At 35.6% G+C, this 23,877-nt stretch overlaps 3 protein-coding genes across 4 annotated transcripts; 2 read left to right on the top strand and 1 right to left on the bottom strand.

The window, feature by feature from the left end:
- Window positions 1-67: 67 nt before the first annotated feature.
- LOC110685752 lies at window positions 68-23,714 on the bottom strand. Of its 2 annotated transcripts, XM_021862272.1 has the most exons (4): window positions 23,525-23,714; window positions 18,635-18,725; window positions 1,816-1,928; window positions 68-671 (listed from the first exon to the last, which is right to left on the bottom strand). In XM_021862272.1, exons 2-4 carry the CDS (start codon window positions 18,720-18,722, stop codon window positions 522-524), a joined length of 351 nt encoding a protein of 116 aa, XP_021717964.1. In that variant the 5' UTR covers window positions 18,723-18,725; window positions 23,525-23,714; the 3' UTR covers window positions 68-521. The 2 variants fall into 2 exon arrangements, with proteins under 2 accessions (XP_021717964.1, XP_021717963.1); XM_021862271.1 differs by lacking the exons at window positions 18,635-18,725; window positions 23,525-23,714 and adding an exon at window positions 2,056-2,342.
- LOC110685751 (heptahelical transmembrane protein 4-like) lies at window positions 9,997-13,161 on the top strand. The gene is made up of 3 exons (XM_021862270.1): window positions 9,997-10,914; window positions 11,645-11,969; window positions 12,277-13,161. The coding sequence occupies exons 1-3, from the start codon at window positions 10,631-10,633 to the stop codon at window positions 12,925-12,927; spliced, it is 1,260 nt and encodes a 419-aa protein (XP_021717962.1). The 5' UTR covers window positions 9,997-10,630; the 3' UTR covers window positions 12,928-13,161.
- LOC110685750 (putative glycosyltransferase 7) lies at window positions 15,952-18,006 on the top strand. Its single transcript, XM_021862269.1, has one exon. It carries the CDS (start codon window positions 16,495-16,497, stop codon window positions 17,785-17,787), a length of 1,293 nt encoding a protein of 430 aa, XP_021717961.1. The 5' UTR covers window positions 15,952-16,494; the 3' UTR covers window positions 17,788-18,006.
- Window positions 23,715-23,877: the final 163 nt, after the last annotated feature.

Raw genomic sequence — 23,877 nt, forward strand, 5'->3', positions numbered from 1 at the left:
TATTTTACGGGTTGGGCACAGGATTTTATACAAAAGCTTAGCCTAATCCATTTTTTTCTATATATAAACTCCACAAGCTAAATCCAATTGAAATCATCACGCACCCTGACGAATTCCCTTTTTTATTTTTTGGTATTTAGAGAGCTTCAAGGGCGGGGATGAGAATCGATGATCGGGAAGGAAACTTTAACCACTTGAGCTATCCCTTACCCTCACCCTGACAAATTTCCTAAGACAAATAATTGAAGAAAACAATAGCATAGCAGCATAAGACATCTTGATTTTGGCCAGCAAAAGTAGCACATACCACATAGTATATCTTCCAAGATACAGAACAACTAACAGGTTTAATATTAATATAGTATACAACTAGTATACTACTTGCATGATACAAGTACAAAATAACTGGAACACCCAATTACTTTAGTCCTGTAGACTGTAGTTCAAATATAAAGCCAAACTGATTGTAATTAAATGTGTAGTTGTCAAGCAGAGAAGAAAAGGGTGATTAATTCTCAACTTCAGACTTCAGAGATGGTCTGCAATGCAGGCTTCCAATGCCCCCCGCCACCATGATGCCTACCTCCTCGCCTGCTGCTACCGCTCCTCCTGCTGCTGCTACTGCTGCTGCTGCTGCTGCTGCTCCCAGCCTCGTTACCATCTTTCTCTGTCTGCAAAGCATATAGATAGAGGTGATCACCACTAGACTATGTACTGTGTTACATTTGGGCACATTTTAAGGGAAATTGCATGACATGATGGAAAATCTATATGCTTTTCAATCAGCTTAACATGTTCTATTGATAACCAAGTTAAAGTTTAAAACAGAACGTTTGAGATTGAAGAACAGATATTACAATTAAATACTAGATTGTAGGAAGCATTCTGTTGCTCAAGGAGCAGAAATATCGTTGAGAGATTGCCAATTGAAAAATCTAATTGCTTAACAAGTTTCGTCTATACCACATCTACCTTTGGCTAAGTAAAGAGAGTGAGCAAGACGACACACATAACAGATCGACTTTTGCCTCTACTAATTAGTTGCTTAACTGTTCGGCGATTAGGTGAATTTGGCAAGCTCATTCGAAAATAGTTGTCACAAGAAACACCAAAATTTTACTTAGCCCGTAATTTCATTAAACATAGATATGTAATCGCTTTCTTTCAACACTATGTGCTACCTTCACCTATGCATAATAGGACCTTGCAAATTGCTATTGCTCAAAACAATAGGAATATATAATTAAGAGTCAATTAAATTTGATTTTTGTCTAACTATAACCCGTCACACTGCTCACATGGCCTTCGTGAAATTTTTTTTATGGTTTAAAGCTACGATATGGATCATGTACATTAAGTATTTGTCAATTATTCATTTTGGAATACAATGAGTACAATTAAAGTTAAATATGACGACCTATGGTCCTACAGAGTATTTCATATTACTTCGTAATATATATAACTCGATAGTATTTCATATTACTCCGTAATATATATAACTCGATATAAATATTATTTTAAAACCCTGACATGTAATGAAATGAAGAACACTGGCCAAGAGCAATAAACAATTTAGATTGGTCCCTAGAATCCCTAAACATCCAATGATTTCACAAATATCAAGGTATGCAGACAAAATCATGGTTAACATGCTTTTTCATAAAGGTATAAATCAGTTATTCTCTCGACTATGATTCTGTTCAAAAAATTATTCAATGTGGACCAGCATGTAAAAATGTAAATCAACATAAATTATTCACTAATCATAATTAATTATTAACCATGAATTTATTGAATTAAATAAAAAATAATTACCTGGGTTTGATCGAGTTTATTACTAGATCCCTTGTCAGCAGGCAAAACACCACTTTCCTTGAGCAATTTCCCTAGTTTCACAGATTTCTTCGTTGTAAACTCTTTGATAACGTCTACAAATTAAAAACAATAAAATATAATACTCGTACAATTTAATATAATAAAACTAAAATTAAGGGATTTGAACGATTTGATATGATATGATATGATATACAAAGTAGCTTTGAATAAATTAAAAACCTTCAAAGGTGATGAGACGATAGACGTGACCAATGTGCAACATGTCAGTAGGCTTAAGAAGTTTAAGTTGTTTCACAACAACGTTACCACTGACATTAGGTGACTCTACGACAAGTGCGACGTAGTGGCCAGGGTTTGATCTCATGACTTCATTAGCCTGGACCGGCAAGTACATTTTATCAACCTTGCCGTCTTTTCTTGGATGTTGAACCACCACGGCCGCCGTGACTTGGGTTGCTTGGCAATTCCCCATTTTATTTAATTTGTTTTAATGACAGGTAATTACTGTATTAGACTAATTAAAGAGAGATGAATGAGTGAGTGAGTGAGTGTATTATATATTGACTTGAGAGGAGATGGATTGGATCAAATAATGAAAAAACCTTTTATTTATTTACTAGAGTTAGGACATTGGTTAATCCCGGTCCGTTACGATTTGGTTTATTGAAATGATATCTTTTATTTCCAAATAAAATTGATTATTGGATAGGAACGGATTAAAGACGATTAATGAGAAGATACGTTATACATGATGTCAGCGTAAGTACTAAGGTAAAATAGCAGTGAACTGGTAGGGAGAGGAAGGTGTGGCGCTTGTTTGACATTAAATAAATAAAGGAGAATAGGAGAAGGGTTTAGTGATTGTTAGGGAGTTTCAGATTTTTATACCTTCGTGTCGTGAATCAAATTAATTTCTTATACGAAATATAATTTGACTAAAATTGAGTATTGTCCGCCAAAAATAGTTGTAAGGTATATAACATCATCATTTAGAGCAACCCAAATGTGTTGATATAATATGTTGTGTGGGTTGCCACTTAGATTTTTAAGTCACAAACTTTTGGCTATAACAATTGTAACAATTGTATGTGTAACGTCTTCCTTCAATGCAAGAATATTAGGATAATGTTATTTTTTTTTCTTTTTCCAATGATAAACTTAGCTTGTAGGTTCACAGTAAATCTTAGAGTTTTGCTATAAAATCACCAATGATTTAATCCTATTGTTACAAATTAATTAATACATTAATATATTTTTTTCTACCTAATTGGCTATACTCACCAAAAATGATTTTGTTGGAAACTTTTAGGCTGAATTGTTGCATTGATATTAAATTTTGGGCCTAATTATGTGAAGTATTTAAGTATGAGAGTTTGTAACATTTTATGGGAAGTTTTGGTACAGGGTTAAAATATGGCATAGTATGTAGTTGGTATATTGGTTGGTATTTGTATGAATATTTGTGATTCATTTATAATATTTGGTCACTCATAGTCTCATACTCCCTCAATCTTGATTCCCCAATTTCATGATGAAATTTGTTAGGGTTGGTGAGTGGACAGCGGAAGTGAAGATGTGTTTGATTGAAAAGTATAATTTGAATTGATAATTGGCAAGATAATTAATATAAATGAATACACGATTTTATGTAACAACGATCACTTTTATTCCACTATTTGAAAATAGGATAGTACAAGTATCCCTTTAAGGGTTTATATTGTGAAACGCTAAACATCGCCCGCAAATTACCATATAAAGCCCACAAATATGATTTGGTGTGACCATTATGCCCATTTTCTAAAATTGAAATAATCTCGGTTTAAAAAATGTGGAGCCGTACTGGCTCGCCGGGGGAGACCGGAGGGCAGGCCGGAGATGCGGGGGACGCCGGAGGTACGTCGTCGTCGACGGAAAACGAGGTAAGTCACCGTTAAAATTCACGGTTTACCGTCGGAGTGGCTCCGGCGCCTAGGATGGACGCCCAAACCGTAGCCTGGACGTCCAAGCCAGACGCCAGAACCACCAGAGTGGCGTCCAGCCCAGACGCCCAGACCACCAGACTGGCGTCCTGGCCAGGCGCCACTCTACTGGCTGAGGCGGCCCTGCCAGGCGCCAGTCCAGTGGCTGTGGCAGCCCTGGCAGACGCCACCCTTATAAATTAATTTTTTTTTTTCTTTTTTGATTTTGTTGTTGTTTTTTATTTATTTTTTTTTTGAAAAAAAAAATCGAAAATGATTTTTTAAAAAAATTCGAAATGGGTTTTTTTTAAATTAATTTTGAAAATTCGAAATAGGTTTTTTTAAAATTAAGTTTGAAAATTCGAAATGGTATATTTTTAAATTTAGTTTGAAAATTCGAATTGGGTTTTTATAAAAATTAAGTTTGATTATATATAATTATGTTTTTTTTTTTTTGTGTTAATTCTGTGTAAATATAGAAATTAAATGTATTATCTGTTAAATGTATTTATTGTAATATATAATTGATGCAGGAATATGGTGGAGACGGAAATGATTACAGTGGGATATTTGGACATGATGGTCCATTCGAAGAAGCTCAACAGGCGATTGATTGGGCAAAACAGGTTGCAATTGCAGCTGGATTTTGCTTGGTAGTAGTAACTCATAAATCTCAACGGGATGGTAGAATGGATCGCATTTTGAGATGTGACCGTTATCGCAAAAGAGAAGAAAGAGGTTTTCGTACAACCACTCGGTTTGATACAAAGCGGAAAGGTTGTGGGTGTGAGTTCAGAGTAAAGGTTCGACAACTACGGAGTCGTGACGGTTGGGAAGTGATTGGTTACTCTAAATGGGGGTATCACAACCATGAGATGATAGTATATGAAGAGGGTCATCGACAGCTGAGCGGCTTAAGTCCTGCTGCGAAACTAGTTGTGAAAGAAATGAGTGATGCTCAAGTCAAGCCTGCTAAAATATTAGCATCTGTGTTAGAGAAATTTCCAGAAGACCATCCAAACCGAAGACACATCTACAACGTCAGACAACAACTCAGGTTTGAACGGTCAGAGGGAAGGAACCCTATACAGCAGCTGCTACACCAGGCACAATCACGTGGTTACCTGTTCTGGTTTGATTCTGATGAAGATACAGCGGAGGTGACTCATCTTTTCCTTGTGCATCCTGATTGTGCTGATATGATCAAGTCTTGGCCATTTGTGATTTTGATCGACTCAACGTACAAGACAAACAAGTACAAGTTCCCACTGGTTGAGATCATGGGGATGACTCCAACGAACCAGAACTTTCTGATTGGTCATGCAATCATCAAGGATGAGACGGCTCCAAGTTATTATTGGGTGTTGGAGAAGCTGAGAAACTACATCGGGCCTAATGTTCATCCAGCAGCCATCGTCAGCGACTGTGAGGGAGGTCTCTTTGCCCCCATAGCAGAGCTGTTTCCAGAATCGAACCACTTATTGTGCACATGGCACATCAACAACTGCGTGAAAGTGAAAGCCTACAACCTTTTCAACAAGAATTTGGAAATGGCAGAGAGATTGGTGAATGGTAAGTGGCGGAAGATCCTACAGGCTACCACAGAGGAAGCGTATGAGCGAGCATTGGCTAACTTCAGGGATTCGTACCAGTGGTGTCCGGCACTGGTGGACTATGTGATGCAGCAATGGGTCCCTCACAGGGAAAAGTTTGTCAAATATTGGACAAACCAGGTACTTCATTTTGGGAACACTACAACATGTAGAGTTGAGAGCGCTCATAGAGCTACCAAGGACTGGATTGATTCATCGACCGCTGCTTTGGATACACTGTTCGATAGACTTAACAAGTCAATTGAAACTCAGAAGAACGACATCAGGAACTCTCTAGAGGACTCTAGACGACGACATGGTACGATGTATAGCCATTTTATATTTAAGATTCTCCATAGTCGTGTGTCGCACTACTGCTTGGGGTTGATTCTCACTGAGCTGAATAGGATGAGGGACTTGGCTGACGAAGTGTATGCTCGGTGTGGGTGTGCTATTTCAGTAACTCATGGATTACCTTGCGCATGCACCATTCACCGCGTTATACAGAAGAAAGGGCGTCGTTACATGTTGATCAGGTCCATTCATTCTGGAGGACGCTTGTTATTGGTGAGCATGCAGACACTCAAACGGCCGACCGTGAACAGGAGGAGTTGGAGCAGTTTCGTTCGATGTACGACCGAGTGTCCTCCAGCCATCCTTCTATTATTCGTGACGCTACTCATGTACTTCATGACATGTTCCACACGTCTACCTTAGATTATGAGGAACCCGAAGGAGTTGACCGTCCTCGAGGTCGACAACGGCGGAACAGGAGTGCGTTTGAGTATATCCGTGGTCTTGGTCGTGGTCGTGCTCGTGGTCGGACATCGTCATCTAGTCGTAGTCAATCTTCATCGTCTGTGAATATGCCCCTGAGAACTGGTATGTTTTGGTTGTTTACATTGCACATAGTTTTAAAGTGTTACTCCTGCCTTCTTAACTGTCTATAATTATATGGTGAATAGGAAGAAACGATGTTGATCAGTTTCCGTACAAGGAAAGGATACCTGCGATCATCATGTCGTACTTGGAAGGGTGGAATGATGTAGTCGGAGATGGTAACTGCGGATTCCGGGTCGTGGCTGATGTTTTTCAAATGGGCGAAGACAACTACGGTTTGGTGCGTCAGTTGATGTACAGCGAAATTGCCTCTAACCGAAATGTTTATCGTCATGTGTACCAGGATGACTTGGATGGCGCTCTGCGGCGTATCCGGTGGGGAGGTGGACCTTGCGGCCAAAATCATTATTTTGACGCGCCCCTAGATCTGTTTGCCGTTGCAAACATTTACAAATGCGCAGTCATGCATTTCGGCCTGGGAGTGCATAGTCAAGCTTATTATCCTTGTACCACGGTTCTCCCTTGGCGGTCGCGTGAGACTGTCACCACACCGGTCAGAGAGCTAGCTATTGCGTTTCTTGGGTCGTCATACAGACATTTCATCCGACTAGACATGTCATCCGATTTTCCAGTGCCACCGATTATACCTCGGTGGTACAACATTCGCACAACGAGCGTAGAGGGTTGGGATGCGCTATATCATGACCGGATCCACGAATGGAACACCCTAGCTGCATTTTAGTTTTTCATGTTTACATTCTTTATTTGTAATCTTATTTGTACGTTGCTCTTTTAATGAGAACATTAATCTTTTATACTGTATTGCTTACTGCATTCTATATGTTGCATGGGTAAGTTGCGCGGATCCACGAACGGTTATATCAAAATTTAAAAACAGCAATGATAATATGTTTAAGTTGGAAGCTAAAAGAACAATCTAAAATGTTACAAACTTACAACTAATTAATATTTTATCTAATAATTACTTATATATACTCTGCTGGAGTTTTGACTATAATCTTGATACATGTTAATCTTGTTGGACATTTCATACTGTATTGTTTTTTTTTAGTTGGAAATTGAGAAAAAAATATTTCTTGTTTTTTTTAATATTTTGTTTTTTTTTTTGGTAACTGAGAAAATTTTTTATTTTGAATTTTAAGCAAGTTAAATGTAAAAAAAAAAAAAAAATAAATAAATAAAAAATGGCCGGACCACCACCCTGGAACCGGCGCCTGGCCGGGACGCCGCCACCATGGTGGTGGCGCTTAGCCGGGACGCCAATACCATGGTTATGGCGCCTGGCCTGGAAGCCTCAACCATGGTACAGGCGTCCTGGCTAGGCGCCACCGCCATGGTGGCGGCGTCCCGGCCAGGCGCCGGTGCCACGGTGATGGCGGCTCCTCCGGACGCCAGCCATCTTTTCCGATGACATTCGTCGTCCCCCGGATCTCCGGCCTCCCCCGGCGTCCCCGTACGACTCCACATTTTTCGGTGAGTGAAATTTTCGGTTTCAGAGAAAATTGACAAAGGGGCAAAACTGTCAAATCATATTAATTTTGTGGGCTTTATGTAGTAATTTGTGGGCGATGTTTAACAAATCCCTTTATATTACGATATGACTCTCTCTATATTACTCTATAAGGAGTATTACAAAGTAGGAATAGTGGATTTGTAAAGAAGGTAAATGGTACAAGGAGGTGTAGTATGTAGGAAGGCTTGTGTATGACATGATTTCTTGTGTTGTGTTATATATCATGATTGAATGCCCATGACCTATATTTATAGGTGTAGATGGAGCTTGAAGGAAATGGCCGGAATATTCTTGAAATTCCTCCATCATTCTTGTATCCATAACGTTCTACAAAATTCCCGAACCATGTATTATATTCTAGCTAATAGCTTTCAATGTCAATAATGCTCTCAAGTAGGATATTATTCTAGAGATTTCGGAGGCCTCTTCTAGAATATGCACAATACTCCACCAAAATAATGGGCTTATAAATTTGGGCCATACCCAACAATATTAATTTTTGCTAGCTATGATGCAAGCAAACATGAGTCATGTTACATGAGTTACATGACCACCATGTAGCATGACCCGACCATGACTACCGCCATCCGGACTCCACTCTAGTACTAGCCCCGGCGACATCTTACCCCATAACAAGTCTCCAACAATAATCATAACAAACAATATTTTCTGTGATGAATGGTAACCCAAAATTTCTCCAAAAATTAGGCAAAGAAACGAACCATTACATCAGAAAATAGCAAGCAAGTAGGAAAATACCTAAACTAGCTATTCTTTAGTGGTTCCACAATGTTGAGCTTCATTGAATTTTCTACCTGAACAAGCTTCAAATATGCATTTAACCAAATATTCCAACCACTTTGACGGCCTCAAGTGAGACGAAATAATTTGACATCAAATCATGTTACAACAATATTTGGCAGCTTCAATGCATACAAGGCCAATTTTCTCCCTTACATAATGAGTTGCTTACTTAGCTTGTATCATGTGCATGATGAAAGTCACTTATGTTTTCCATTTATTCTCTATCAATTATTTTCGGAGTTACATATGTTATTCACTCTAAATTATATTCATGAACTTTATTCAACAAATTTTGAAGTATCTTGTGATCAATTTATTAACCCCTATAAAGTGATAAAATTTTTATTTCGACAATCATACACAAGTATTAAGAATTGAACTAACTATGGCTACTCATATTTGAAGGTAGAGGTGTTACCATCTCAACCATGTGTAATTTGCATTTAATTTTGATATAACATTGATGAATGATGATAAAGTCTTTAGTCGAAATTACTTTACAATGTCCCAATAAACATGCTTAGGACCAATATATAATTTATCTTCACATGTGTCACCCTTCAAATACACTCCATTCCAACTAAAAGACTGTATTAAAAGTCAAGCCAATTATTTATTATAGTTATTAAACATTCTTATAAACTAGTAGTGCTAATTGATCCAATATTAACTGTGATTAAGATTACTAAGTAGTCAAGCAAAACAAGTGAATCAACTAACAACCTTCCGAACAAAACCATGGTCCATATTTATGGCCAAATTGACGAGCAAAATTTGTGAGATGAAAATTTAATTTCAATCCTAAACAAATTGAAACAAGCATTTAAAATTGATCATACATTTACAGATATACCTTACGTATTCTAATGCAATGTCGTTTAATAACTTGGTCAGTTATACTAGTAACTAGAAATGTGGATGAATAATTATCTAACCAATTTGAAATTGGTAAAATAGAAGCACAACTATGGTTAGTTTGATGTAGACTAGTTAAGATGACCCACTCTTTGAGGTGGAATTATATGCTCACGACTTCACGAGTAATGAGCCTCATGACCTTTTACTCAATCACCAAACAAAGAGAAGAAAAAAGGTGCATGGTCCTTTTTTTTTTTTTTTTCTCCTTTTGGTATAAATCTTTTTCCTCTGTTGTTAAATTAGGGGGGGGGGTGTTTGGAGACTCTAGAGTCCCTAATTGAATAAGTTTAGACTTTTATGGGGTACATAATACAGAGAATGAAAATATTAGACTCCTTAATAGATAGTATAGTTCAAAAAGCAAAAAAATAATAACGATATGACTAAATACCATAATTAAAAGCACGAGCACCTATACAAATCGCTCAATCCAAATATGTTGCATTTCTATTTTTAATCAATCTCAATTATTGTATTTTATTTTTTTAATATAGGTTTGAATTAAAATTATATCAACTATGTCACTAAATCAGGCAAAGAATTAAACACAAAAGCTAGTAGAACTAATAGTACAAATCAAAAATCAACAAAATCCAAATCCCACAAATCATAAATCATTTTCTTGTTATTTTCATCTTTTTCAAGTTAGAGCTTATTTTCCTGTGATAATAAAGGTCTCGAAAAGTACAAATATTTTTTGACACTTTTAAAAAAAAAAATAAAAAAAAAAATGACACGGTCAATAATAACATTTGTAGAACTACTAAGCCATTACTCGTAAATATTATAATTAATAAAAATTCATAAAAAAAGGGAGGCAATATTATTGGAAGGCATCTTCGCATCTGTAACGAGTATAACTAACATTTGTAAACCCAGATTCCCCCCTTCACTCACTTTCTCTCTCATCTTCTTCTCTTTTTATTAATAGCGCTTTCAAATACAGATTTACAACTTTAATTACGCCGTTTCTTTCATCACCTAACTCTCTCAATCAACTTAAATCCTCTGCTTTCTCTTACTTCATTCTCTGCATTTCTTCCCAGATTTTCTCTCTCTTAAATCCCATTTCAATTTCTGGGTTTCACTCCAAATCCTCTGATTCAAACTGGGTTTTTTTTTAAATCATTCTTTTCCTCTTTTTTTCTATGAGAAAATCAGGGGAAATGAGTAATCATAATCAGATTAATGTTCAATGTATGAAACAGAGGAAAGGGAAAGGGAAACGGAAAGGTCAAGGGAATGGGAATGGGAATGAGAAAGGGAAAAGATTATGGAAGAAAGTCAAGTATCAATTAGTGGAATATCATTCATTACCAGGTTATTTGAGAGATAATGAGTATATTAAGGGACATTACAGAGCTAATTGGCCATTAAAACAGGCTTTTTTCAGCATCTTTACTCTTCATAATGAGACCCTTAATGTCTGGACGTAAGATTCCTGCAACCTTCTTGTTTCAATTATTCTTCTTTACTTTTGTCTGTTTTTAGCTGTTTGATCTATTTTTATTATTTTATTAATATTATATAACACGATCTTGATTTGCTATTTCTATTTTAATATTGTTTTCTTGGTGGGTTTCGGAATTAGTCTTCGTCTTAAATCTTGTTCACGGGGTAAAGTTGCGTGCATCTGAACCTCTCGAGTCTTGAATTAGTGAGTCTTAATAACTGTAAAAGCAAATCTTGGATTTCTGTTTCTGGTGAGGAATTGCCCGATTAGATCATTTTTTCCTTTGTCAAAGGATTAATGTGAAGGTTATATAACTAATATGAAAGGCCCATTAATATGAAACTAACTAGTAAATGATGCAATTGTAAATGATTCTATTTTTGCAAAATGGATTGTCCTGACATTCTGCAGACACTTTTAGGGTAGGAACGAATGTGGGCAGGTGGTCCAAGCTGCATAAAATGTGTTCAATTTCTTTTACTGTAGTTTAATTCTATAACCAAAATGTCAACAAATTTATGTACTTGCTACTTTAAAGATGGGTTATTTTTAGAAGTAATTAGTTGGTGTTGAAAATTTAGGTGTAATTATTACCACATTTGCACACTTGGGTGCTGCTTTCCGTTACTCCCTTCGTCCATTGGATTTGCCTCGTTTGACTATTTTTGATGGACTAATTTCTGTTACTGGTACCATAATCATGACGCAGGCATTTGATCGGATTCTTCTTTTTCCTTTGCTTGACAATATACACTGCCAAGAAGGTTCCTGAGGTTGTGGATCTCCATTCTATTCAACATCTTCCTGATGTAATCAGAAGAGCAGATCTGCACAAAATGCATGCTGATTTATTGACATGCCTGCCTTCATTGCCTGACATGTCTGATCTCCATAAGCTTCGCAAAGAGCTGAAAACATCGCTGCCATCAATGGATATGCTTCAGACATTGTCTGGTTGGCACATAATAGAGCTCCTCTCAAAATGTTTGCCAGAGCGCGTTTTAAGTGGAAACCACACGGATGTAAAGGTTCTGGTAGGTTCCTGATTTTTAACCCTTTATGATGATGAATTTTCTCTGTAGGAGTAATACCAGATAGTTTGTGTTGGTTATTCATTGAAAGGCTTTAAGTAGCAGAAAAAGGAGGGTTTAAATGCAATGAACCTGTTTCTAATTTTATAAATGTTAATTGTATTTAGGAAAACACATGACACATGTTTCTTATTAGTCTTTTCATTCATAGGTATATTAAAAGGAATTTATGTTGATTGCCAAGATAATTTTTTCTAGACATCTCTCCTGTAATCAAGCATCCTGTAATTAGTGTGTTCTGTTGCTGCAGCATAGCATGACAGATGAGTTGGCAAATGTAATACCCTTAATAAGGCAACCAATAACTCGTTGGCCATTCTACGCCTACTTAGGAGGAGCCATGTTCTGTTTGCTAGCTAGCAGCGTTTGTCACCTCTTAACCTGCCACTCAGAACGCTTAGCATACATCATGCTCAGGGTGGACTATGCTGGGATCGCATCCCTAATATCAACATCCTTCTACCCTCTGGTCTACTACTCCTTCATGTGCTACCCCTTCTTTCGCAACCTTTACATGGGCTTCATCACTGTTTTGGCAATCGCGACAGTTCTGCTTTCTCTCCTCCCAGCCTTTCAGAATCCAGAGTTCCGAACAATACGAGCTATTCTATTTTCTGGGATGGGACTGTCTGGCTTACTGCCGATTCTGCACAAAAATATCATATATTGGCAACAGCCTGCAGCACTTTACAGTACTGGGTATGAGCTTTTGATGGGATTGTTTTACTTCCTCGGAGCCCTGGTTTATGCGACCAGAATTCCTGAGCGATGGATGCCTGGGAAATTCGACCTTGCAGGACATAGCCATCAATTGTTTCATGTACTAGTTGTTGCTGGGGCGTACAGTCATTATCGTGCAGGGTTGGTATATCTCCAGTGGAGAGACATGGAAGGTTGTTAGGCAAAGTTTCAGGAAAAATCTAGGTCAGTATCATTATCTGTAAACATTCTTCATTCTCAATTGTAATTAGTGGATTAAGGCATATGATGTTCAATGCATCAACCTTTCTGTAGCTATTGAATAGGTGACACAGATTAAAGTGTTCCACTTTGAATGTTGTACTAAGGGCAAAAAATTTGTTAATGTGCTTGTTAGAGTTTGCAAAAAATTTCATGTAGATCATACATTTTCAAATCTCTTTTGATCTTATTTATGTTTATGTGTTCATAATCTTCATGTTGTCAAGCAAATATATACGCTATGCAACTCAATTCTTCATTTCTTTTCATGTACTCATGCTAAATCTATCCCATACATTGTAAAACCATCTCCAATGGTGAGACTTGAAAGAGTTTTTTTTAGGAAAGAGAGACTATTTTTTGCAAAGGATACCAATAAGTTGGTATCTAAACTTAGCAATTCTAAAAGAAAGTTGCTAAGTTTAGATACTCAACTTTGAGTCTCATTTGACAAAAAGTGTGACCCCTTTATTAATATTATAATATATTTTGTAATTTATATAAGTTTTATTTTTTTTTTGAAAAACTTACAATATGGAATTAATGGGTCATAAATTAAAAGTGATATTAGTATATTTTAGAGAGTCTCACAATTGGGAAATAGAGAAGTGGGTTGGGTATAACCATTGAAGAGGTAAAAAACAACTCATTTTATATTTTAATACTCAAAGTTGAGTCTCACCAATGAAAATGGTCTAATATAATTATAAACACTTAAAAAAAAAAGGAACAAATTTTCTATATTAAGCCTAGTCTGACAGTTGGAACCCACATCTGACGTGAGTTTCCGATATAGATCAATAAATCCCACTTTGAATAGGAAAAGTAAAATCGATGTGCTCTAATGTACGAAGTATAAACTTAATGAGTTACTCTTACTCCTACCTTTGTCAAATTGATTTGAAATAGAAACTCATTTAAGGGTTATGTACTTGTGCAGTTGAGCATTTATCAATGTCTAGAGAAAATTATTTACTGAAGACGAGTAATTGTATCATTGTATCAATTATTTACTGGGCTATGGAATTCTGAGTTGGCAGTAAAGAAGCTATGTTGTATTTACATAGCAGTAAGGCTAATAACTTGGTTTAAAGTATGGAAATGGGTTGAGATACTGGTGAAAAAATGCAGAAGAGCAGAAGCTCATAATGTCATACAGCAGCTGAGACAGTGAGCAGGACAGAAAAAACTTGCCCCTTGCACCTTTTAGCAATTTCCTTATGTTTACTCTGTCAAAGTACTTGGAACTTTGGAAGTAAAAAAAATAAATAAAAGAAAATTTATACACTTTCATTGAGATCATTTGGATGATTACATGATTCAATATATTTCATATATGAGAATCACAGTATGGTGTACTGATATTTATACTCCTATAATGTTATTGAGCTAATGTCTATGATTAATTGATTTTGGGATGAAACCTTGTTTTTTCATTGAGTCATAAACATCCCCTCAAGCCCTAGACCATACAATATTTTTATTACTGCGAAAAAAAATATATCTGAGGAGGAATTCATAGATAAATTATTGAGATGTAGAAATTCATAATGAGCTATTAGAGGTTGATATGATAAATTGATCCCAAAGGTCGAAAATATTACTGATTGTTTATTTCACCCACCCACTATCATTTTCTAAAATACAACCAAGTGACTACACTATTTTATTGATTTCCGAGATCAACTAGGAGTTCCTTGATAGTACTGAAATACCTTATAATGTACTAAGACTAAGCTTTTGGTATTTTTGGTAGTTGACCTATAACTCTTTAAGGATGTTTAGAGGGATGCAAGTATGAGCTCACATATGAAGAGCAAGTTTATGAAGATAATTCTGTCGGTTAATTTGGACGTGATGATTAGTGGTATATAATTATAATGGACTATAGAATTGGGCCAGATCTCATTACATTAATGAGCAGTCCCACAACTCTGGGCATCTGGGTAGGAAAGGCAGGCCCATGATTCATTCTGATGAGAAGAAATAATTAGGCAATGATGGTATTGTAAGTTTGTAACCACTACTATTGTATGCACACTATGCAGTACATTGAAGTATCAAGTAGTAGTAACTCGGCCTACCGCATTGCCCACCTCACCACTCTCTCCATGTGAACAAGTTCCCTCTTTTGTTAAGGAATTAACTTGCTTGCTTTACATTACTGGCACCAATATTATTATTATTATTATTGAAGTTCCCCTGCTTCCACTAGCCTGTTCTGCCGTATCTCATTCATTGATTTATGAAAGCAACCAACATACTATGGCGCTCAGACACGTTGAAACCATTAACTGGCTTGATTCACTACATAGCCAACCCGTACAAGTTTAATAACGCTTCATCCATCTTCTAATCCGTCCTTAAATAATATAGTACAGTTAATCGTTAATCATTAATCATTTGTCACAAAGATAAATTACCTTAGAAATAAATAAAAAATGTACAATCTCAATTCTCATTTTTTTTCTTTGTTTGTTCCATATTTAGTTTGAATCAAGCGCACCTATCTTATGTATAAGAAATAAATTCATATATGGCCTCAATTACTAAGAATATTAAATTTTAAGACCATGCAGCATGCACTCAAGTTTACATTATAATTTATGGAGACTAATTAATCATTCAAATGTGTGCACATCATACATCAACATATGTGATGCGTACACTAATATTGCAACAAACTCACACACAAAACAAATGATAACTACTTACTAGTTCAAGTTGCGGATGTGACAATGAATATATATTTATGTAAATTACGGTGTGCATTGAGTTTACCATATGTATGAGATCTACACATAAGAAGTTGAGAATGGATCTCAACTTAACTGACACTTCATTCCTACACTCGCTATTAGTAGCAAGATCAGGTAGGGTCTTTATAATCTTTCCACAATAAGACTTGTAAAAAAAGCCAAAATTGTTTCACAGGCTATCCCCTTTCTAACAGGCAATTTATCGTGAAAAGCGACTTATTTGTCCCAAAAATTTGGCATGGACTGTGTCGGTTACCAAAGCACCAAATAAAAGCACAGTGAAATTCTAACATTCATTTCCACGTGTCCTCATTTTACCAGTTTCTACTTTATTTTCCAGCATGTACCACAACCGACTTAACCAACCTCTCTCACTCTTCACTCAAGAGTCAAGACTCATCAGTCGATCACTCATCAGTTATCAACATTCAACAAATGTAAATTTCATAGGACCACTACAACTACAACTACAACTACGATTATGATTTTGGAATAGAATCTCCTATAATTTTAGGACGACGGGTGTAGCCTGGGTTCATATTTAGCATAGGTGACGTCTACGAGTATAACTTTAGTGGGACCAAACTTTAATTTCCTCTGTTAATGCAGTTTTCCTCGTTCCTCAATTTACTACTCCACTCCTTTTAAGAGAAAAGGCAAACCCCCATTCTTTCCTTTGCCTCACTCCTAATCTCTCTTTCTCTTTCCTAAATTCTCTCTCTTTTTTTCAAACACACACACACACAACTATGGTAAACCCAGAAACACCATATGAAACGCCACTTAAATCCAAAATCTCCGTCTTCCGCCAAAAAACGACGTCGTATTTCTCCGACGTCGTAATGTTTTTAGGTGGCTCACTTGTTGCTTTCCTTCTTCTGTGGTCTCTCTGGTGCTTCACAGCCCCTCTTTCTTCTTCCTCACCCTCCACCTTCTCTTCCCCATCTCAACCCACCGAAACCCGACCCGACCCGACAACATTCTACGACGACCCGGAATTATCCTACACTCTCCAAACCCAAGTTCAAAATTGGGACGAAAAGCGAAAACAGTGGCTAAACCGGAACCCAGAATTCACGGGTCAAAACCGGGTTGTCATGATAACCGGGTCTCAACCCGGCCCGTGTAAAAACCCAGTTGGGGACCATTACCTGCTGAGATTCTTCAAGAATAAAGTGGACTACTGTCGGATTCACGGCTACGATATATTCTACAACAACGTGTTATTGGATCCAAGAATGTTCACATTTTGGGCCAAGTATCCGGTTATAAAGGCCGCAATGTTGGCCCACCCGGAAGCCGAATGGATCTGGTGGGTTGACTCAGACGCAGCCATTACTGACATGGACTTCACTCTCCCACTCGAAAAGTACCAGGCCCATAATTTAGTGATCCATGGTTGGCCCAAATTAGTGTTTGAGAAGAAGAGCTGGACTGGGCTCAATGCTGGTGTTTTTCTAATCAGAAACTGTCAATGGTCCATGGATTTGATAGAGAAATGGGCCAGATTTGGCCCAATAAGCCCAGACTACGAGAAATGGGGGGCAATCATGAAGTCAGTGTTTACTGATAAGTTATACCCGGAATCAGATGATCAAACAGGGATAGCTTATCTAATGGTGAAAGAAGGGCAAAAATGGAAAGATAAAATATATTTGGAAGAAAAGTATTATTTTGAAGGGTATTGGGTGGAAATTGTAGATAATTTGGACAACATTACGGCGTATTATAGCAAGGTTGAGGCGAAAGAGCGCAGGTTAAGGAGGAAACACGCGGAGAAAGCAGGGGAAGACTATCGTGTGCAGTGGGAGTATAGCATGGAGAAAGAAAAAGGGGTGAAATTGATGAAGAGACCATTTATAACACATTTTACAGGGTGTGAGCCATGCAGTGGGAAACATAATGAGATGTATAGTTGGGAATCTTGTTTAAAAGGGATGAATAAAGCATTGAATTTTGCTGATAATCAGGTGCTTAAGACTTTTGGGTATTTTCGTCCTGATTTAGATAATTCTTCTTGGGTCCAATCTCTTCCTTCTTAATTATTAGCTGCATTTTTGTGTTACATTGTTACTGCATAAAGTAGTATATTTTTCATCCCTTATTTTTTGTTAGTTTGCTTTATAGTTTTGAGTACTAGTATTAGTTGATGTACTAAGGTTTAAGAGGATATGTACATAATATATGAGCATCTGAACAATTGGATTGGTGTGTAATTTGAGCTAGTAATACAACGGAGGTAGTAATATGAATTTGCTCTAGCTTTAAGTCTACATTAGATGTAAGTGTAATGCAGTAGTTATTTTAAGGGTAGCGGAGTATTATTACTTGGGCAGATATGTACAGTTATTTGCGAGTATGGGACGATTTTAAAACGAAATAATATGAGCAAGGAGACTTAAGTTACTGACACTGAGCTAACTGGCTGCTCTGTATTTGTAATTTTACACATGCTATTAATTTTCAAAAAGGGGAAAATAAAAACACAAAAAGAACCCCATAACTTTATGAATTTTGCCAAAAAAAATAGAGTTAATACGAAGCATGAACATAGCTAGCTATATAGATATGAAATACGTAGTATAATGATTAACATGTCAATCACCAAATCAATCATATATACAAAGTATACACGAGTACTCCACATTTATTTAATTAATCATTGATATATTTATTCTTGAGTTGATTGATATTTTCATTGGAGTGTCATTACACATTTACAAAAGAGTGGAAATTAACTTTTTGAACATATAATCGAGTGTTAAGAGTTTTAACATATTAGCCAAGTAACCTGATCGATGGATAGCGTTGCATAATTATAGTCCTAGAAAGGTTAAATATATACGTAGTATTTACGAACAAAACACTAATTTAATTCGCAGCTCTAACCTGTCCTTCTGAACAGCGCTAGCTGAAACATGAGTTGCAACCACGAATCATAATTCAGTGTCATTTCAATTGGATGTCTCTGCAACATAACCTGCATAAGTGAGTACCAAAATTTAGCTCTCAAGTCAGGTAGAAATTGAAACACCATTCAAAGTGAAGCTGCGTAATTTAAGGACAATGCACTACTTTATCCCAGACAAATGTACATAATGTAGGATCTTTTACAATTTAAAGGTGTTGTGGCCCAAGCTACTAATCCTACTACTGTGATTTGATTTTATTATGATTATCATTGAAATAATGTCATGCTTTATTGACGCTAATTGAGTTATGGTGCACTAAATTACTAATATTTTTATGATAAATTACTCGATAGGAATAATGACTAATGATTATCAACTCAAAAGGCATCCGTTTATTGTGGACTGCGCCTGATAGTTTATGTTCTGTAGTACAAGTCTGATTTTTGAATAGAAGAGCTAATTTGGGCTCAATACTAGGGTGCTATATTGGGCTTTTGGTTGCAATCCTTTAAGTTTCCTTCTCTCAAGGCCCATCAAAGGCACAACATCACAACTTCTCTCCCTCATCTCACAGTGTCGCCCCTGGTTGATACTGCAAGGTCTGCAACCTGCTTAGAGTCTAAGACAGGCTGGAAAGGAGCGCTAACCATCTGAGCTAAGGCTGCCTTTCAGATGGTCCTATTATAGTCGTCAGACCAGTACCAAGCTCGTCATGTCCGAGCATGATTTCTGTGTAAGATTATCCTTAATGGTTATGCATAATCATCTATCTCTCTAGAAGTCTTGCACTGAATTAACTTCTGATACCTCATGCAGAAGTGAAACTTACATACTTCTTTGTAGAGGGATAGAGTATAAACAGTCTCCTTTTACAGCAGTGTATGGGTTTTAGCTCTTTGATTGTCATCCAATGTAAAATCACAAATAGGTGCACTAAACATTTAACAATGAATTTTTAATTCATTATTAGTAATAAGATCAAACAAATTAGATTTATTCAAAAAAAAAAAAAAAAAAAAAATTAGTTTTAATGAGATCAAACAGACGCGGCATCTATGTTTCTAAACAAATTGACAGTACCAAATCACGGAGCTTCGTGGCGAAATAGTTTAGTACCTAGATCAATTAGGCTGGGGTATGCAGTTGATTCTATGGTTCTATTACCCAAGAAAAACCCTCTTTTGAACTACAATTAGGCTATTTCTAAGATGAAGGAACAATGGAAAACCTAAGAAGAATTTGCTATTTTCACCAAAGCTTGTAAATAAACCTGATGTCAGTAAAACTCTGGGTTCATACACCGTCAAATGCTTGATTATGACTTGAATTTAAAATACAGGTGAAACTTGGTATTAATTTATGTAGATACACTATTACCAAATTAAGGTCCACTGGTTTACTACCTCTCTACCTATCCCGCAGGCTGCAGCAACCCAGCAAAATTTTCTAGGTTGACAGATGAAATCATAAAGTACTCCACTATTATAAAACTCAAAAGATCTACCAGTGTCAAATTATAGTACTACATTATTATTGTTTCTTTCGAAATGTCCATCTTCCATGCTGAAACTAATTAGCCAGTTTAAGACGCATAAACAATAGACTAGTGAAGAATCTTACTGCAAGAAGAACAGATTTGAAATAGCCAATGTCATTATTAAGAACAAATGCAACCTAGGTTCATTTGCTAAACAAAAAAGATAACAGACAGCAGACTAGAAGGCATGACAGAGTAGTATAAAGCAGAATCTAGAAAAACTGCAAACAAGAACAAATTCAAAAATCAATTGGAATTCTACAATCTTATATAAAGAATAGATCTATAGGAACATGAGATCAAGTATGCTGACGCAAAATTTGCTAGGCACAGCACAGTAGTAGGTTGGTAGCACCTCAGCAACTTTAAAAAAAGAAATCATTTAGATAGTAAAATATAAGCTATATATAATAATAATCAATTAACCATGTCAAATAAAGGTGTGGTATAGACCTTAAATACTTAAATCAGCCATGAAATCAGGTATTTGCTAACAAAATATCGGATGCTAGCTAACTGATGGCTGACTCGGAAACAAACAGACTCTGGAGTGCCGGACCCCAGGGACCTTGAAGCAGTTAACATTGCATGATGCAGTATATTTAAGTGTTTTGCTAAATAATTAGCTATAAAACAATAACACCTAGGTCATCTCCCCGCCCCCAACCAATAATTAGCTACGTAATCAGATTTTATGAAGTACCACACCTTACAAACCAAATAATTGTGGGGAAAGGAGTCATTCGGAACCAAATAAGAACAGCACTTATCAGTTATTGCTTGCTTACTTCAGAGTTCTGAGCATCTGTACTGGTTTTAGTTAAAATACTACTGATATTATGTTACGGAAAGAAAAGCAAGGGAATTATAACATAATGGTTACATGTTCAGAAGTGGCAATATTAACAATCAATATAATTAATTGTAGGGAAAGAGGCATTCTGGATCTATGCAGAAAGCACTTATCAATTAATTGGTTGCTAACTTCATACTCTTCCTTTCATCCCTAACGGTTTTTTAACTTTTATGTTACCCACACAAATCATGGCAATTACATGTTGGTTTACATTATTCGAAATTTTTGAATGTTTGGAAATGTAACGCCTAATGGTCCCTATAACAAATAGGGTAGATACCAAACAGCTTAGTGAAGAGGGGTATCCAAGACCTAATATCAAAACTCGTTTACTCTATTACGGAGTACTTTGTATTTCTTTGGAAGAATACACAAACAATGAGCATATTGTTTCACCATTTACACTCTTTAATGAAATTACTAAAAAAAAATGAAAGAGAGAGATAGGCCATTCATAGCCCCATAGGTTTGTTTGACAACATAATCCAAATATGGAATATTTTAGTAGTGTATAATTTTTAAGGGTTATGTTAGATTCAATCAGTGGTTCAATAAGAATGAATTTTCCATCCTAATCCTCTAATAGGGACGTGATTTGCACTATACATTATACAAAGGATTACTGAGTATTTTATGTCAAAGATTTGATCCCGAACTTACAAAAAAAACACCATATTATGAAAGTCTACAAATTAAATTAAGATGCAAAGTCGTTGAAGAGTACTAATAAGTCAATAAGATAAGATTGTGGCTATGGAGTTGCCTCAAGTGTCTAGTCACAATATTTTGATTTTTTTTTTATGTCTATAGATGAATAGATGATTACGTTTTTCATTTTTTTTTTTAATAGGACATTAATGGAAATTTTATTACTATTATTATCATTATTATTTAAGTTGATGGGATGTTTACGGAATTAATTTCATTACAAATGGCAGACAACTTTCTATCAATGACATATTATTCGTCCTTAATAAAAGTAGTAGAATTTTTTTTTTTATAAAAAAATTAAAAAAATTAAATTGTTCATAGAAAAGTTGCTGATCTCATCATTTTAACCAAATTATCCACTAAAGTGTCTCCTTTTCCTTCAGCAGTCCATAATTCCATATGAGTCTATTGTCTAACCAATTCATCCACTAAAGTGTGATCAGTACTGTGTGTAAAGGTGAAAGAAAAAAAGTCCTTATAAATTTTTAATTTTAAACAAGTACTTATATTTCTGTAGTGTGTTTAAACCTAAGCAAGTTAAAAGTGCAGAAAATTCATTCCAAATGCTACAAAAAGTCACGGAGAAGTACAGAATCATACATACGTAAGAGACTAAAATGTGATTTTAAAAAAGGCAATCTCTTACTCCGTAGTAAACTACGGAGTACTAATTAAGCTCCCAATGTATAACAAACATAGGGTACATAGCATACCATCTTGGGTAATTTTTTTTTTTTTTTTTTTGTGGACAGGAACTTGGGGGTTGTTTGATTTCCCTAAACGGAGTAGAAAGTTCTTAAATTTTAATATTTAAAAAACTGATAACAAAAAATTATAAACCACTATAATTTAGTTGTATGGGTTTTTTGATTTAGTTTTCAAAAAAACATAAAACAAAAAAACCAAAATGAACAAACCCTTAACATAACTGTATCCTCAAGATTTATTGCATAATTTTAATTAATCTTTATTCTTATAAACATTGAACATTTAGATTTAAATTTTAGTAAAATAAAAATACAGTCAAATCAAGAGAGACGTAATTCACGTGAACATCTACCAAATTACGTATGAAAAATAAAAAGATGAATTCAGGAAAACACTAAAATGGACTTAGATAAGTGAGTGATATGAGCTTGGCACCTTCTAGAATAAATAGTTAGCCAAATGGTGTAAGAAGAATATAACATGTGTCAGTCTAAAATCAAGCTATCGAGTATCGAACAAATGATAAGACAGAGAGAGATGGAAGCACATTCATTTAAGTTGTATTATTGAATTATCAGATGGATAATGTTTTTGAACCTTGACTTGATTACCAACTATGTAGCTACACGTTTAAGCATTGTACAGTTGGCTCAATTATCATCAACGACAGGGAAGAGTACAGCTGAGATGCCAATTCTCACTTATCCCAAGTACATCACACTTTTTTAAGAAGAAAATATTTGTTGATACTCCGTCCACTTCTTAATGTTTGCTTCATACTTTGTATAATTTTTTTGCCGTCTTCAAATTTTGCAGTTGACAGTTAATATTTTAAATTATGTGTTAATAAAATTACAAAAAAAATTACAGAGTAGTTATTACTATGAAAAAATACATGGAGGGAGTATTTAACATATACGAGTATTTTTTTTTTACAAAATTGAAAATTAATAATCACCTAATTATTTATCTTTCTGGGGTGTTCTAGCATCTACCATCAAACAATTATATAAATGAGTTTAAAAACTTGGTAAAAAATTTAAAAATAAACTCACCTCATTATAATACGAAGTAGTTGAGATAGTCTTTATTCCCTCCTCTTGTTAGATCACCTTATTTTTCTGTTTTTTACAAACAAATCAATGAAATCCAATCATAAATTAATCAAAATAATAATGAACCGACTTTTTTCAAATATCGTAAAACAAATTATATAAAAATTGTAATATAATAAGTTGCCGGATATTAGGTAATAGGTATAACAACACGTAGTCAGAATTATCAACTACGGAGCTTTATAAGACAAATCACGATAATGCCAAGAATATTCGGTTAGTTTAGAATAGCATATTATTAGTTCACAAGTAGTGTAGATCTATTTAGACACAAAATTACCTCTTCTTTAATT

The sequence above is a fragment of the Chenopodium quinoa genome, unplaced genomic scaffold (genome assembly GCF_001683475.1).
Source record: "Chenopodium quinoa cultivar QQ74 unplaced genomic scaffold, ASM168347v1, whole genome shotgun sequence".
Classification (NCBI taxonomy): Eukaryota; Viridiplantae; Streptophyta; class Magnoliopsida; order Caryophyllales; family Amaranthaceae; genus Chenopodium; species Chenopodium quinoa.

Coding starts and splice junctions, on each gene's coding strand:
- LOC110685751 (XM_021862270.1), top strand. CDS start 10,631: ATGAGAAAATCAGGGGAAATGAGTAATCATAATCAGATTAATGTTCAA. Junction 10,915..11,644: donor GAGACCCTTAATGTCTGGAC/GTAAGATTCCTG, acceptor ATCATGACGCAG/GCATTTGATCGGATTCTTCT. Junction 11,970..12,276: donor ACACGGATGTAAAGGTTCTG/GTAGGTTCCTGA, acceptor CTGTTGCTGCAG/CATAGCATGACAGATGAGTT.
- LOC110685752 (XM_021862271.1), bottom strand. CDS start 2,308: ATGGGGAATTGCCAAGCAACCCAAGTCACGGCGGCCGTGGTGGTTCAA. Junction 1,929..2,055: donor TCGTCTCATCACCTTTGAAG/GTTTTTAATTTA, acceptor TTTAATTTGTAG/ACGTTATCAAAGAGTTTACA. Junction 672..1,815: donor ATAAACTCGATCAAACCCAG/GTAATTATTTTT, acceptor TATGCTTTGCAG/ACAGAGAAAGATGGTAACGA.
- LOC110685750 (XM_021862269.1), top strand. CDS start 16,495: ATGGTAAACCCAGAAACACCATATGAAACGCCACTTAAATCCAAAATC.